General features: G+C 46.3%; 1 protein-coding gene across 1 annotated transcript; it reads left to right on the top strand.

The window, feature by feature from the left end:
• The first annotated feature begins 205 nt into the window (after positions 1-205).
• ADAMTSL5 (ADAMTS like 5) lies at positions 206-16690 on the top strand. Its single transcript, XM_051972210.1, has 12 exons — positions 206-413; positions 7354-7423; positions 8659-8759; positions 9184-9244; positions 10189-10297; positions 10665-10792; positions 11025-11148; positions 11875-11961; positions 12257-12420; positions 13515-13725; positions 13831-13902; positions 14482-16690. Exons 1-12 carry the CDS (start codon positions 355-357, stop codon positions 14796-14798), a joined length of 1503 nt encoding a protein of 500 aa, XP_051828170.1. The 5' UTR covers positions 206-354; the 3' UTR covers positions 14799-16690.
• The last annotated feature ends 471 nt before the right edge of the window (positions 16691-17161 follow it).

Here is a 17161-nt window from a genome sequence, read left to right as displayed (position 1 = left end):
ACCCAGGGAGACGCAATCCTTTCCCTCTCCATTTCCTTGACCCCCAATATTTTTAACCCCTGAGGTGCCTGGTAGCTCCACTTAGCAGAGCCAAGGAGCCCCATAGTCCCAGGATGAGCGTGGAGGGGTTAATGGGACCTGGGTGGGGTGGAAGGGGTGGGGGCCTAGGACGGCGCGGGGCCCCGAAGGCGCCCCCGCCTCCCTCCTCCCGCCGGCCCGGGGTGGGAGGGGCCGCTGCTCGGGCAGCACCCCACAGCCCGCCAGTCCCGGCCAGGAGAGCCGCTCAGACGCTCGACCCAGGTTAGGAAGAGGTGGCCCGCCCAGCTCCACGCGCGACCGCGCCTTCCCCCCCAGATGCCACCTCATTCAGGGACCCAAGAAACTCGGGTTGAACACCCGGCGGGGAAGCTCTGGTAAGTCCCTGGACCCTTCAAGGGTTCCCCCTTCCCTAGAGCAATGAATTTAGACACCATTCCCTTCCCTAACCGCGCATCGTGCTAAATCTCGGACCTCCCCACTCCCTCAAACTCTTTCCAAAGAAACTTTAGGGAACAGTATATGTCTCTGTCCTTTCCATGAAGAAATGGGTGTCTCAGAGAACTTTACAACTGGGGGTTGGGGGAAGACTTCCGAAGTTAGATCATGGAATGGCTGAGCTGGAAAGGACTTTAGAACAGAATGTCAGAGCTGAAAGGATCATTTAGCCCAACGGCCCCCTCTAAAAGGTGGAAGAATTGAGACCCAGAGCTCAGGGAAAAGTCACAGATATGGGACTAGACCTAGGTTACAGCCCTCCAAGTTCTCTTAACAATTAACGCTCTCATCTATAAATTTTGCTGGAAAACAGGAAGAGGGGGAGATTAGGGGTAGTTATAAAAGCAGCACCCTTTGACTTATTCCTTCAGCTGTTCCAGGCACCAAACCTACCTCCATCCTTCCCATTTCCCATCACCCACCTTTTCATTCCTTCCCTCTATGCCCTTCCTTCCTAAACTATTAAAACCTCCCCTGAAGGGTCAGCCTATCCCCTCTTCCCAGATTCCAGACCCCCCTCTCCATTCTAGGGTAAACTCCCTGCCTTCCTAGGGGATATCACCAGTATTTTCTTTCCTACAAGATTCTCAAAAGCACTTTTAAAGCAACTAGGTTCCTTCTTCACTTAGTCACCTAGAACTGGGAAGTTCTGAGAAATAGAATCTTGGACCTAGAGATGATAAGCAAGGAGAACCCAGGAGTTCCCAGGCCAGTGTCTCTTCTCACTGAAAGTCAGGCATTCAGCCAGGAGTAGATGGGTAATCTTCCTGCCCCTTCCCCCCACTCCTGTTTCCAGAATCTTCCCTCTCCTCCCCAGGAAGTCTCTGTGAGTGTTCAAAGCTTCATACAGCACCCAAGTTCATTCCTCTCTTGGCCTTCCTTACCCCTCCCCCAACAGGGCTTGGCCCAAGACTTGGTGGGTTATGCTCTAAATGATGCTCTTGAAGCCAAATTACCTTCTTGGTGTAGAATCTTCAGAGAATTCCAGAGTGTTAGCGCTGGACTAGCACCACCTAGTAGGAGGTGATCTAACCTTCCTATCACAGAAGGAGCAATGGAGGCCAGGAGAGTAGAAGGGACTTACTTAGTCCACAGGGAGGCCAGGTCTCCTGAGGACAAAAAAAAGTTTTCTTTCCATTACACAACACTGCCTCTCTTCTTCGAGATCCTTCCCACAATCAACAATTCCAATCCCTGAGTCAATAGAAAATGAGGAGAGAAAGGATGCCCCTGGGGACCTCTGTGTTCAGCCCAGTTGGTAGCTCCCTCTCACTGGAGAAACCAAACCCTGGGGCCCCTTGTTGATTGTGGGACCTTGGGTCAGTCACTTTCTGTAGATGGGAATCAGATTTCCCATCTGTCACATGACAGGACTAGATTCCGAGGTCCTTTTCAGTTCTGTCATTCCATGTTTCTTTGATTCTTGACAGTTCAATTTTTTCTGGTCACATAGGAGTGCTGTTGGCCACCCAACACTAAGGGAGTATCGGTGCTTACTGAGGAGGACAATTACTTAGGAGCTTGGATATTGCCCCTTGACTCAGTCCCAAATTGCCTAAAAGAGCCCAGTGTCAAGCTTGGGTGGGCACTAACCACTGACCTCCCCATCAGGGACATCCACCCTAATCCTGCCTCCTCCACCTAGTTTCCCTACCATCCAAACACTCCCTCCCTTCCCAAGAGATTTAGGCAGCTGCTTATTTTCCTGCCAACATCAGATCAGTGGCCAGGCCTGTACTTAGAGATAAGGAGTTAAGGGACACTGGTATATGGGAGCCAGGGAGGGGAGGGGAAGGGAGTTGTCAGAATCAGAATGAGGGTTTGGCTGATGAGAGTAAGGTGCTCTCCCCTTCCCCCAAGTGAGCTGTTTGACAGATGAGAAAACCAAAACTCAGACAGGAGAGACCTTCCTGAGTTTATTTAGTCATATTTATAGGGATGCTCATATGTATTGGATACCCAAGCCAGAGAACAACTAAACTACAAATCCATAGCAAAACTGTGTGTGTGTGTGTGTGTGTGTGTGTGTGTGTGTGTGTAAATATGGGGATTTCCTAAGGCTCAGGGACCTGTGTATCCTGCTCTGAATCCCAACCTTTCTTCTTTCTCAAAATCCTGAATTTAGTGATCTTCTTGTGTTAGATATACCTTAGTTGAATGATGATGAGGATGATAACAATAGCTTGCATTCATATATTCTTTTAAGGTTTTCAATGTGCTTTACATGCAGTATCTCACTTGATCCTTACCACAGCCATTATAGGAGCCTTGAGAAGTTGGTGTTATATACCCCAAAATGTATGAAATGGGATTCAAAACTCAGTGTTCGTGACTAAATCTAACAGCTTGGGGGCAGGGACTTTCTTTTTTTTCTTTTTTGGTTTTTATATTATGCAATCAGTAAACATTTACTTAGCACCTGCTGTGAGCCAGGTGTGGGGCTGAACTGCCTTCGATGACACAAAAAGAGGCAAAAGATAGTTCCTGACCTCAAGGAGTTTACACTCTAACCTGGGAGACGCCTTGCAAACAAAGCTATACAAAACAAGCTCTATACAAGAGAAATAGGAAATAATTAGTCAGGGAAGGCCCTGGAATAAAGAGGAATTGGAGAAGGTGGGAACGTGGGGGTTTAATTAAGGGTTAAAGAAAATCAGGGGGGTCAGCAATCAGAGTTGAGGGAGAGCATTGTAGACAGCCAGAGAAAATGTGTCTTGTTTGTGTAGCTCTTGTACAGTCCCAGCTTCCTTGTAGGTTCTTAATAAGTATTTGAGAAAATGAACCAATTCCTGGGTTCATAAGGATCTTTCCCCTCCAACCTCAGTTTAAAGGATTTATTTTTTTATGTACACATATTTTTATTTAATTTTTAAATAACAGCTTTTTCTTTTCAAAATATATGCATAGTTTTCGACATTTATCCTTGCAAAGCCTTGAGTTCCAAAATTTTTTCCCTCAGATCCCCTAGACAGCAAGTAATCCAATATAGGTTAAACATGTGCAAATCTTCTAAACATATTTCCACATTTATCATGCTGCACAAGAAAAATCAGATCAAAAAGAAAAAAAGCAAACAGCAATAAAAAAAAATTCCCCCATTTTGATGGGGAAACTGAGTCTAGGAAATATAAAATACCTGGGTTATGGTCTTTCAGGTGGTAAGCACTGGAGTCAGAGTTTGGAACTAGATCTCCTGACCAAGAGCAGCTAGGTGGTACAGTGGATAGTGGTGGTCCTGGAGTCAGGAAGACCTGAATTCAAATCCAGCCTCAGATACTAACTGTGTGACTCTGGGCAAGTCACTTATCCCTGTGTACCTCAGTTTCCTATGTAAAACGAGTTATAGAAGGAAATGGAAAATGACTCCAGTATCTTTACTTAGAAAACCCTAAATGGAGTCATGAAGAATCATACATGATTGAAAAGCAAATTTGGAGGATTGCCAGGGCACTGACAGTCAAGACCCATAAGTTGGGTTAGATGACTTCCTTAAATCTGTGATCTTGATTCAGGTGAAGATGCCCTCAATGCAGCCTCAAAGGCTGATCTTAATCTCCCAGAGTTGTCTCTTTCCACTTCAATCCTTCCTCTGCCCAGCTGCTTAAACTGATTTTCCAAAAGCACAGGTCTGATCATGTCACTCCTCTCTTCAATAAATATCAATGGCTCCCCCATTATCTTTTGAATTTTTTTTCAAAGTTTTCAAAGCTTCATCCTACCTGGCTCCAACTTAATTGTTTCAGCCTTGTTCTGTACTTCTACTTTGGCTGGCCAGTCAGAGAAACCTTCTTTACTATTTCTTTCATATTACAATCCATCTTCCATCTCTGTGCATTTGCACTGGCTATCCGCCATGCCTGGAATGACATCCTTCCTCATCTCTGCTTCTTAGAATTTTATTTCCTTTAGAATTTCAATTTATATATATGACCACCACCATGAAGCCCTTCCTAACCCCATCCTCCAGCTGCTGATTCTTTTCTTTCTTTTTTTTATCAACAGCATTTTATTTTTTCCAATTAAATTAAAGTGTTTTTTTTGCTACTATCATGTTATATTTAGTATGTACTTTAAAATTACATAACAGAAGTTCGCTTTCATATATAATCACCTCTTCTGTTCTTTATACACTGAATGTTCATGTTTAAATTCTTTAAAGTTACTTTTTAAAAAAGGAAGTAGCTCAGTTTATGGAGAAGAGAATCACTGGAAAAAGATAGGAACCAAGATAGGTAAAGATAGTTTCCAACATTCATTTTGGTAAGGTTTTGAGTTCCAATTTTTTTCTCTCTCCCTCCCTTACACTCCCTCTTTCCAAGACAGCAAGTAATCTGATAGATTTATAGTTATACATTTATAATCATGTTAAAAATATTTCCATATCAGTCATGTTGTGAAAGAAAAATCAAAACAAAAGGGAAAACCACAAGAAAGAAAAAGCAAAAACAAAAAAAAGAAAGAAAAGAAAAAGGTGACAATAATATATTTTGATCCACATTCAGTCTCCATAGTTCTCTCTCTGGATGCAGATGGCATTTTCCTTCTCAAGTCTATTGGAATTTTCTTGGATCACCAAATTGCTGAGAAGAGCTAAGTCTATCCTAGTTGATCATCACATAATCTTGTTTTTGTGCACAGTGTAATGGTTCTGCTCACTTCACTCAGCTGTTTCTTCTTTCAAAGCCAAATTACCTCATATTCATTTTATTTATACTTATATATCTATGTTACATATATTGTCTCCTCAAATAGAATGTAAACTTCTTAAGGCTAAGGATAAAATAAAACCTAAGGAGTGGCAGTAAAATAAGTCAGTCCTTACATGAACTGATGCTAAGTGAAATGAGCAGAACCAGGAGATCATTATATACCTCAACAATGATACTGTATGAGGATGTATTCTGATGGAAGTGGATTTCTTTGACAAAGAGATCTAACTCAGTTTCAATTGATCAAGGATGGACAGAAGCAGCTACACCCAAAGAAAGAACACTGGGAAATGAATGTAAACTGCTTGCATTTTTGTTTTTCTTCCCGAGTTATTTCTACCTTCTGTATCTAGGATATACTATGACATATTTAACATGTATAGGACCACTTGCTATCTGGGGGAGGGAGTGGAGGGAGGGAGGGGAAAATCGGAACAGAAGTGAGTGCAAGGGATAATGTTTTAAAAAATTACTCTGGCATGGGTTCTGTCAATAAAAAGTTATTTCAAAAAATTAAAGTAAAATAAAATGTCAGTCACTAAAATTTTATTAAGCACCCTCTATGTTGTGGATACTGTGTTAAGTGTAAGGGATACAAAGGAAGGCAAAAGACAGTCCCACTCTCAAGGAACTCATAGGCTAATGTGAAAGACAACATTCAGGTAACTATGTACCCACAAGATATTTACAGGATGAATTGGAAATAAATAAGAGAAAGGCATTAGATTTAAGGGGAATCTGGAATGCTGGAGATGGCAGAATGCTGGGAATGGAATGAAGAATTCAGAGAGGGATTAGTTTCTTCTCCTTTGATTAGAGATAATAGAGAAGTTTTAAGGAGTAAATACCTTTTGTATGTACTTAGCATTCTTAGAGATATAGGAGGTCTATAGTCAAATTAAGTATAGGACATATAGATGGTAGTGGGGCAGAAGGAGAAAAAGTTTGAATTATTTATTATGGAAGATGAAAAAAAAAGAATAATGTTAGAAGGATAGGAGTATAGGAGCAAAGGCCTGACTGAGATGTTTTATATATATATATGACATAGATTGTCCACTAGGAAAAACCTTAGATCACAAAAGGAAAAAAATCAAATTTATCAAGTATCTCCAAGAACTGTGTGGAGTACAGTCCAAGGATAGAATCTTTGACATGGAGGACCAGCCTGGCAAAGCTCAGAGCAGTTTATCACTGTCATGGCCATGTGATGAATTTTCCTGACGTGGCAGTTCTCAAAAATCATCTGCTGTCTTAAAGAGGGGTTTTGGCGCATGCTGGCAGAGGGCATGATACCCAGCCAAGGAAAGGCAAATAGTGTGAGTAGTTAGGAGGCATCCAGAGCTAACTGGAAGAGAACTTTGAGGTCATTTAGTTGCAGAATCACAAATCCAACACACAACTGAATAGGTTACTCATCCTCAGCAAGTGATCATCTGGACTCCCATGGGAGACTCATGTTCCTGAATTCAAATCTTGCCTTATTACTTACTTTGGGATAATTCAATTTAAATTATTTTCATTTAAATTGGGCACCTACCTACCTGGGCTATTGTGAGGATGAGACAATATAAGCAAAGTGCTTTGTCAACTTTAAAGTACTATATAAATGCTAGCAATTATGATTAAGCCAGATAAGAGATTCTTCTCTCTCTCTTTTTCATTTGTTATTAAAGATTTTTATTTATAAAACACATGCATGGGTAATTTTTCAACACTGACCCTTGCAAAACCTTCTGTTCCAAATTATCCCTTTCTTCTCCCCACTCCCTCCCCTAGATAGCAGGTAATCTAATACATGTTAAAATACATGTTAAATCCTATATATGTATACATGTTTGTACAGTTATCTTGCTGCACAAGAAAAATCAGATCAAGAAGGAAATAAAACTGAGAAAGAAAACAAAATGTAAGCAAATAACAGTAGAGAGAGTAAGAATGCCATTCTGTAGTCCACGCTCCGTTCCCACAGTCCTCTCTCTGGGGTAGAGGGCTTTCCGTCACTAGATTATTGGAACTAACCTGAAATATCTCATTGTTGGAAAGAGTCATTGAGGACCCTTCTCTCGGCCCCCTGCAGCCCCTAACCTCTGCTCTTTGGTACCCTTAGGCCCAGGCCTGGACCAGTCCTGCTCCTGCTCTGGATATACCTATCCTGTGCTTTGGAGGGGAGGACTCAGGTAAAGGAAATGCGCCTGGATTTGACATCCTAGTTGTCCCAGAAGCCCCAGCTCCTTCCTTGTCCTCTTCTGGCCTAGTTCTCACCCCTTCCCGGAACTGCTGCCCACTCCCCATCTCCTGGGGGGAAGATGCCCCAGCCCTTTTTGTGGGAGCCATCTTGGAAAGTCGGAGCTCCCGGTCCCAGAGGCACGTGCACTGACCTAAAGTCCACAAGGGCCCTTTCCTGTAATCCTCTCTGTGACTCACTGGGATGGATGGAGCTCCTTGCTAGTGACCTTTGGGTGCTGTTTGAGGGGGAGGGGGAAAAGCAGCCTCGAAGTTCAGGGAGCAGGATGTGTGTATGTTACTAAGGGCCCCCTTAGTCCCCGATCCCTGAACCCAAGCCTGGTCCTAAAGGGACAGGAGCTAGGGGTGGGAGGGGTTTGTGGAGAGGATCAGCTGCACTTGGGGGAGGAGCAGCCCACTCTGTATGAGCCTTGTTAATGTTGGGGGATTCCTGCCAGAGGTTACAAGCTGGCCTGACTCTGTGTTTATGGGCCCTTTCCAGTCCTTAGAAACCCAGCCCCCGCATCTCTGGACACTAGCCTCCATGGAATTCCGCCCAGGCAGTGGCCCAGGGGAAACAAGTAGGAGGTAGACAAGGGCCTTTGCTAGGCTTGGCATTCTGAGGGTTTTCTGAGGAGTGAGCCAGGTGGGGGTGGGGGCACCTTTCCTTTTTGCAGCCCTCCCCTCACTCAGCCCCAGTTTTACCAGGTCCTGAGGAGCCTCCCTCCCACCTACTAATGTCTCTTCCTCTGGACCCCACATCCTCACATCCCACCAGCCTTTAGGGCCCCTGTCTTAACTTATTTTTCCTCCTTATCCCTCCTCTTATGGAAATTACACACATATCCTTATCCTTTTTAGGGCTGAGCCAGTGTTCTTGGGGGTTGGGGCTAAAGCTGGTTGAACAGGCTGAGGCTAGAAAGCACCCAGCACCCCGAAGCTGCTTTCTAGTAGCTCTGGAAGCTCCCCATTTGCTGCCTGTCTCCTCATAGGGCAGGGGAAGGATTGGGGCTGGGCCATGTTGACAGAGGGAGGGGTCTCCTCTAGGGAGACAGGGCCCCTGAGGGCCTTCGTACTTCCCTTCCTGGCTCCACCTCATAAAGGGGCCCAGAGGAAACTCATTGAGGGGGGGGGTGCCTTTAGGCTGGGAGCTCCCTGGGTCCCTCTAACTTCATCTTCCTCCAAGTAGGGAAGATCTGGGTCCAGTGAGTGGACGTCCTGGGGGGCCTGGAGTGGCTGCTCCACCACTTGCGGGCAGGGGGCTTCAGTGCGCAGCCGGAGATGTATGCGGTGAGACCCTGAGGATGATGGGAAAGGGAGAGCTGAGGAGGAGTGCTTCTTCCCATGGGAAGCCTGGGAAAGGATGGGAGCTAGGGGATTTGGGGAAGCTGGAAGAGTCGGGTCTCTCTAAGTAGCTTTGCATCTTCTCCAGTGGGGTGGGGAGTACCTGGGGCATTTGCCCTCCCCTTCCACTCCACCCTCCCCTAGGGCTCAGGATGAGAAGGTGGGGGTTGATGGGAAGTGGGGGTCAGGGCAGGCCTGGGCACTGAGCACCCCCACGCCCCATCCCAAGTGTACAGCCCTTTAATCCTGTCGGAATGTGGGGCTAGGCTGGGAGGGTGTATGCAGGAAGTGGGGGGAGGGTGTTGTAAGCCAGCCACTACTGCTTCTTTCCTGACAGCCTCTGACCCTCCTACCCCCCATCTGCCTGCAGGATTTCCCGAGAACATGCTTGCGGGGGAGACTCTCACCAGTACCGCCTATGCAGGCTCCCTGTGAGTCCCCCAAAGCCTCCAGAGACCCCCAATTCCCAGATGACACCTTATGTCCTTCAACTAACCCCCCACTCCCAGATACAGTTCCTCAAAAAACATTCAGCTAGACATTGGAAAGAACATTGGATTCCAAAAACCTAGGATGAGTCCCAGCTCTGTTTCTGGTCTGCTTTATGACTTTGAGCAATTGTAAATTCCCAGCTCTGATGCTGTTTTTTAAAAAAGGCTCTCCTAGTCTGTGATTCTGACTCTTACCCCCCACTTTGTCCTCTGTAGCCCCATATTCCCTCCCACTCCCACAGACTCAAGGGACATCATCTATTCTCCATAGGCAATATTCTATCCAGATGTTCTTCCTACCCAATTACAGCTTCAATCTCTCACTAAATACTCTTTCATTTTCTGAAGCCATCCCCTTCGTCATTTTTTCTATTAAAATTATACTTTGTTTAGCATTCACTTTTTAAAATTTTGAGTTCCAAATTCTTGCCTTCCAGCCCTTCCCCCACTTATGGAGAAGGCAATATGATATCAATTATACATGTGAAGTCATGCAAAACATAGTCCTCCTTCGTTCTTACAGCACAATAGCATTCCATCACATTCACATAACCTAACTTGCTCAGCTACTCTCTAATTGACGGGCATCCCATCAATTTCCAATTCTTGAAAGGATACTCGTTTTCTCAAGATTTCTTTCAGCGTTGCCCACAATCCCTCTTTTTCCTCCCTCCCAAAAACTTCCCAAAGTTCTCTTGAGTCTCTCAGGTGCTATTGGTGAAATTCTTGCCCATATACATCCCTGATGCTCTCACCCTCCTTTTCCCCTAGTCTCACAGTTCCAACTCTTCCCCCTTTTCCCTAGCAGCCTCTGATCTTCCAGCCCAAGAGCACTGCCCTTTCTTCCCCTTGACAGAAAGTTCCCTCCCTGCTTTGCTTGTCAGGAATGCCCCTCTGGTGCCATGCCCTTCAGGGAGCTACAGTGTGCCCTCTACAACAGCAGGCCTGTTCTGAGTGACCAGGCCACCTACCAGTGGGTACCCTTCTATGGAGGTGAGTGATTGTGCCCAAGGCTAGTTAACTCTGGTAAATTCTCACTCCCAAGCCTTACTGCACAGACAGCTTAGGGATATCCAAGTCTGGGAATGGGTAACTGAATAATCAGCCAGAATTTTAGATTAGAAGCAGGAGAAATTGGGCCTTCAGGAATGAGGATGTATTCCACCCTCCTAAGAATTGAAAAGGGAATTTGTGAATTTGTGAAACTGATTCATAACTGGCTTAAGCCTGTGATCTCAGACTTATTGGCAAGGGGACCTGCAATAATGGGATAGAGTAATTAGGGGAACTTCCCAGGAAGAACATTCGGGAGGTTACAGTTAGGGACCTTTTTCCCACCTCTCATGCTCTCCTCTTGCAGCTCCCAACCTATGTGACCTGAACTGCTTGGCGGAGGGCCACACTTTCTACTACACCTTTGGACGAGTGCTGGATGGGACCCCCTGCAGCCCGGACTTGGAGGGGCTTTGTATCAATGGCAGATGCCTTGTGAGAGCTTTTTCCCTAGCTCAACCCAGCCTCTGCCATAAATGCCCAGGGACCTTTGGCTTTCCATACCATTCCTGAAGAGGGAAGTGGAGGGGGAAACTGAGGACAGCCCAAGGCTGTTCCTGGGATGGGCTTGAGGGAGGATATCTCTGAAGTCCTTAGCTCTATGGAAGCAGAAGGGGAAATGGAAGCACACCCAAGCCAAGTGTGTCTCATTACCTATGTCTCCCAGACTGCAGGCTGTGATGGGATCCTAGGCTCCGGCATCCAGGAGGACCACTGTGGGCAATGTGGTGGCAGGAACAACTCTTGTCTCTTCATCCAGCAAGTCTTCAGTGAGGCTGTCCCACCATCCGGTGACTGCTCCCCTGCAGAGCTGAACCCTTCCTTTCTGGGCCCCTCTTCTTGTCCTTACCTAGTCCATATTACTCTAGGTTTTACATGGCTCGGCTTCACCTGTCCCACTTGGCCCTTTTAGCTTCTGGAACATAGAATATCAAAGCTGGAAAAAGACCCTTAGACAGAATATCAGATCCAGAATGATCAGAGATTTAGGATTAAAAGGAACTTAATCTAATCTAACTCTTTATTTGATAGATGAGGAAATAGGCCCAGAGAAGTGGTCTTAGAACGTAATAGGGTCAGAGCAAGGGGAGACCCTCAGACAGACTGGAAAATTTTAGAGCTAAAGACTTAAAAGGCAGAGAGACCTTGGAGCAGAGAAAGTCAAAAGCCTTAGAATACAGAATATCAGAAAGGGGTGGAGGGGACATTAGAATATAGCCCCATTAGAGCTGAAAGGGGCTTTAGAAATGGGATGTCAGCTGAGACAAATGGTCCATTTGATAGAAGTGAAAGCCCAGCAGGAGGACAGTGAGCTGAAGTAGAATTAGTAAGAGTTACAACTTGATGCTCTTTTCAGTGTTACCCACATGCGTGCTCCCCCAAGCACCCCTAGGCTTACATGACCCATGCACTCATGGGATCCTGAATACTAGTATACTCATGACTCTTGAGGGAGGGCAACAAGTCAAAGCTTTGAGGCTCATTTGCCTCCCCTACTCTACCGCATTTCCTTCCAGGTCAATCACATGGCTACTGGAATGTGACTCTTATTCCCATTGGTGCCCGGAATATCAGAGTCACTGACCGGAGCAGAAATTATCTGGGTAAGAGCCCGGAGGGCATCCCATTTCCTGGCCCTGCTGGGGTGGAGGGTAAAGAGAAAGTCTGGGGATATTCCCTCCTTATCTAGAGGGGGGCTATCCTTAAGGCATGGGGACTCTGAGGAAGCCGATCTGAGTTTAGGGCTAGGTGAATCCCACTCCCTCCCTCTGGCCTGAAGGCTCTCCTAGTACCTTACTGCATGTGGGAAACTGAGGTCTGGGAACCCAAGACTGGCAAAAAGCTCTAACTTGGCTTCTAGCAAATCCCCTGAACTCTTTTCCCTCCCCTGACACCCAGCACTAATGGGCAGTGATGGGCGCTATGTCTTCAATGGGGACTGGGCCATTGACTGGCCAGGGACCTTCCAGGTGGCCGAGACCCAGGTCTACTATAGCCGCACCAATGACCGTGATGAGAGTCTGTGGGCAGCTGGACCCACAGGTGAAGATCTTCACTTGCAGGTAATTGTAATCCAGGGTGAGGGGCAGAGACCAATCCTGAGAATATTTGTGAGTTATTGTAGACTTAGGTATAGGAGACATATTGCCACAGGAGCTAACGAAAATACTATTATTGTGGGTCAGCTGAAATATTGTAGGAGGCAGTGAGTAATCAAAGAAACAACTTTAGGCTTAAAATCAGGAAACCTGTGTTTAATCCTTGCCTCCTTCACTTACTAGCTGTGTGGTCTTTGGAAAATTACTTAAACCCTGTTTCAGTTCCCTCATCTGTAAAATGGGGAAAATAATACCTCCATTCTTTGTTTCCCAGCATTTTCTATGAGATAAATACATATTGTCCTGGATTTGAAACTATTGTTAACTCTAGTGCTTGTGTGGGAGCTAAGGGTATTGTTACCTGCAATTGCCAGAAATCTAGCAGGCAGTCAACTAATATTTATTAAGCACCTATTATATTCTAGCCACTGTTTTGAACTGAGGCTACAAAGAAAGAAGGCAGCCTCTTTTTTTCCCCCAAGGAGCATACAATCTAATGGTATCTAATGTATTCAAAGACTTAGTAACATTGTAGCCAAAGAGAATATGACTGTTTAGGGAGATGCTCTGCAAGACTGTTTGAGAGCCTAAATTATGAGTTAGTCTCGGATTAGGGCTTAAACGGGAACGATCCTTCCATGTTCCTTTTGAAATCTTCAAGTTTTGCAGAAATTTGCTATTTGCCAGAGCCACTCTGGAAGGCAGGCAGGGCAGGGAGGAGATCCTATATCTGAGCTCGGAGAATTCTTTAGGTTTCGGCAGCCAGCAAATGGGGAGTCTGGATTCAAGCCCAGACTTTGTATTTATTTCTCAAAATTAGAATGAGATTTACAAAGCATTTAGACTCAGCCCTCACTGAACAGATGGGAAAATGAAAGCCTAGAAAGCCCAAGATGACTCAGTGAATTAATGAAAGAGTCTGAACTTGAACCCAGGATTAAATTCTCACACTTAGGCTAGGGGTTCTCTCCATGGTACTGACTCTGAATCAACTACAATGTGGGATCTTTGGAAACTGAGACTTTAGTATAAATGGGAATCTGTCTTTCCTCTCCTAGGTTCTCTTCCAAGAGCCCAACCCAGGCATTGAGTTTGAGTTCTGGCTGCCAAGGGATGCCTATTATGCCCTGCAGAATCACAGGAGTCCTCTGAGACAGCCACAGACTCGGGAGGTGGAGGTGGGGCCCCAGGAGACTGCCCCAGCCTGGACTCGGCCATCCCCCTCCTCTCCAGGATTCTCCCCACTTCGGGAGCGGCCCATTGAAACAGGTGGGTTTCCTTTTCTCCTGAGTAGAACAGGGAAGTCCTTTTCTTTAATCCCCTGTCCACAAGCTGGAATCAGAATCCATTTGTCCACTTCATTGCCATCTGTAGAGACTTGCCAGCCATGCCCAGGTGCCAAGGGCCGGAGCCAGCGTCTGCTTCATTACTGCAGGAGTGACTTTGGTAAGATCCCCTCTATTTACCTCCATGAAGTCCCTGGGCTCCTAATTTCCTATTCCTACCTCAACTGTCATCTTCTCTCACCTTCAGATTGGAGCACTCTGATTTATAGATTTCCACAGGCTCTATATTTAAAAGGAACCTTAGACATCATCTAGCTTGACTTCCTTTATTATTCAGAGGTAGAAAATAAGGTTGAGTTAACTTGCCCTGCAAGGAATAAGCAAGGCTGAGATTTGAACCCCCAAACTCCAATTAAAAAGCTAGTTCTCCCTCCTTGCACCAAACTGCCTCTTCTCCCACTCTTTTGCTGCCTATAGGCTGTCTTAGACTAAGAGGCAGGGGAATTGGGTTCTGATTCTAGTCACACACCTCCCCAAGTATCAGTTTCCCCCTCTGTAAGATGAATAGCTTGGGCCAGGACATTTAGAAAATATTCTAAAGGAGTGGGGGGAACTTGCTCTGCGATTGACTTGTGGGTTATCCTGAAACCTTTCCAGAGGGCTCTCTACACAAATAAGGGGGCTCTGTAAGCTGTTCTCCAAATTCCTGAGTCTGCTTGCTCATTGCTGATACCCACAGTATTCCGGGCCCGGGTCCTGGCACGGCTCCGTGTGGGTGAGGAGACCCGGTATGACATTCAGGTGCAACACTCTTACAAGAATTGGACCCCACTAGAGCGAAGGGAGTTCCTCTGGGCCCCAGGGGCCTGCCCCTGCCCCTTGCTGGTCCCTCGAGCAGAGTACCTGATAGCAGCCCAGCGACACATCAACTATGAGGGCACCCTGGACCGGCTGCTGCTGCCCCGTGCTGGCTATGCTCGGCCCTGGACTCCCAGAGAAGACAGCCGCATCCAGGAGGTGGCCAAGCATTGTCCCCAGACCCCACCACCAGGCTGAGGCTGACTGCCCAAGCCCTGGAGAGGGCCACATCTAGCCCAGTGGACTGCCCTCAAGAGGACCAGGCTGGGACTAGAATCCCCGAAATGGGCAGACCCATTCCACAATGCTGCTGCCCGGGACGGTAGCGCCAGGGGGATTCTTCTGAGATATGGGCACAGGGGAGCCAGACTGGCTTCCTCATTCTGCCCCGTGCCCATGGCGGAAGCAGGAACCCTAGGACCAGTCTCCGCTTTGCCCCATGGCCTCCCTCTGGACCCTGAATTCTTCACCCTTCCAGCCTGCAGGGTACCAGAAGGGAACACACACACACATTCTCACTCACTTCAAGGAGCACATATACATATAGCACAGTACAGTGATCACCTACTATGTATAAGGAAGGGCCTCTAATGGGCCAAGATCCTGCTTGTTAGGCGTCTACAGTCTAATAGGGAAAGACATTTACACCATTTTGATGAGGAAGAATGAGATCATGAGACGGTAAACCGGGCCAAGTGCCAAGAGAAATTTGAGGGAGAGGTCATCTTGACCTGGGGAATTAAGGAAGGATTCTGGGAAGACACATCACCTGGGCTGGGCCTTCAACGTTTTAACAGAAACTGAGGGGAGGAAAGGAAGTCCTCTGGAAATGGGGAACAGGGTGAAGAGGCGCAGCTGGGAGAGGGTAAGATAAACAGGGCATCGTGTCCAAGAATGGGCTGGAACACAGTCTAAGGCAACTGGAAAAGTAGCTGGAGCCAGGCTGTGAAAGACCATGAATGGGGGGCCCTTTTGGGCAGAGTGATATCACTCGAGACTGGAGCCAAAGAAGATTGCCTATTCAAGAATAGGGTGAGAGATTAAGTCAGGATAATTTGAAAGGGAATAGGAGGTGGAGGTCGTAAAGGCTTTAGGAGACAGACTCAGATCTAATAATGCAGGATATAAGGGAAACATGGCTTGGCAATGCAAATATTAGTGGGCTGTATAGCATACAAGTTGTTTATTTTAGGTCCCAAGTTCTCTCTGCAGCTCCTCCCCCACCCATTGAGAAGGCAAACCATGATACATGTGAAATCACATAGTGTCTAAGTCTTAAGACCTGTTGAAATCCTGCCCAGCCTTTAAAACCCAGTTCAAGTGCCAAGTTCTCTGGGAAACCTTAATTCTCCCACCTCTCTGACTTCGCATTGTCTCATACCTCTGAGGCCCTTCTCAGAGGGTGTGATCCACTTTTGTGATGATGTCCCATCTTTGTCATTCTGTGCACTCAGTGATGTTGGAGAACTCAGTATATGTATGTAAACTCCTTCAATGCCAGTATTTGGGAAAAGGGAGAAATAGGACTCTATATCACTCTGTTAGCTGTCATCTGTAAGAGGGTTCTCCTTTTCTGGGGGTGTATGAGAACAGAACTGGGAGCAAGGGGTATAAGTTGGAGTGGACCAAGGACAGGACAATCTGAATTCAGCTCCTCCCTTTGACGCTAGATGATGTGACATAGCTTCTGAGCTTCAGGCAACTCCCTGGCATGTAACTATTAAATTAAAATCATAAATGGGTAGCCCACCTGTTTGGATGAAGGAAATCCCCTGTAGAATATTTCTCTAACAATTAGAAATATCCCCAGGGAACTAGGTGATGCAATGGATACAGCACTGACTCTGGAGTCAGAGGGAACCAAGTTCAAACGACCCTGGAAAAATCACTTAATCTTGATACCCTATATAAAAAAAAACCCAAAGTGGAATGGTGAATGTGAGCTTTCTGCCACTGAATTTACACAAGGCTGAGAGACTTGGTTATAGAGGAATTCTTAAGTGCAGCTTGCATGCGCTAGCCCTTCCTCCACGGAGATTCTGATTTTTCCTCCATGAAGATTCTGATTTATAAAGATGCAATGACTGAAACCCATGTGCCAACATAGCCCTGCAAAGGGGGCTCTTATGGGGAAAGGGAAGGGAAAAGCATTTGTATTCTATACGATCCATTGGGCAGACAATGTGCTCATTTGATCTGAATTCACAACTGCGGCCCTGGGAGGTAGGTGATGTTATCAGTTTTATATGAGCAAACAGGTTGAGGGGCGAGTAGCTAGTTGGGTTGGGTCTTCCCGATTTCAGCCACCCACTACCCCCCCAGATGCTTCCATGGGGTGGGAGGTCGAGCAGTGCACTTAGGTTTCTTACTAAGGCCGTTTTGCACCTGGCCTTTAGCCTGTGTTGATTTTTCCACAATATGCTACTTTTCTCTCTAAGTTCCCAGCCTGCCTCTTTCCACCATGTCATGCTCATTCGTATGCAGCTATCCCTGGGGAGAAGCCCATTCTCCAGCTAGATACCGAGCCATTTGGACGCCTTGTTGACAGGGGAAGAAGGATC

This window comes from Antechinus flavipes, chromosome 1, assembly GCF_016432865.1.
Source record: "Antechinus flavipes isolate AdamAnt ecotype Samford, QLD, Australia chromosome 1, AdamAnt_v2, whole genome shotgun sequence".
Lineage (NCBI taxonomy): Eukaryota > Metazoa > Chordata > Mammalia > Dasyuromorphia > Dasyuridae > Antechinus > Antechinus flavipes.
Note: the sequence above shows the minus strand (reverse complement) of the source record. Positions and strands in the feature narration are given on the sequence as shown.

Excerpts from the sequence above, each read along its gene's own strand:
- ADAMTSL5 (XM_051972210.1), top strand. The coding sequence starts at position 355 with ATGCCACCTCATTCAGGGACCCAAGAAACTCGGGTTGAACACCCGGCG. Across the intron at positions 7,424-8,658 it reads CTTTGGAGGGGAGGACTCAG|GGAAGATCTGGGTCCAGTGA; the intron begins GTAAAGGAAATG and ends TCCTCCAAGTAG. Across the intron at positions 13,726-13,830 it reads GGAGCGGCCCATTGAAACAG|AGACTTGCCAGCCATGCCCA; the intron begins GTGGGTTTCCTT and ends TGCCATCTGTAG.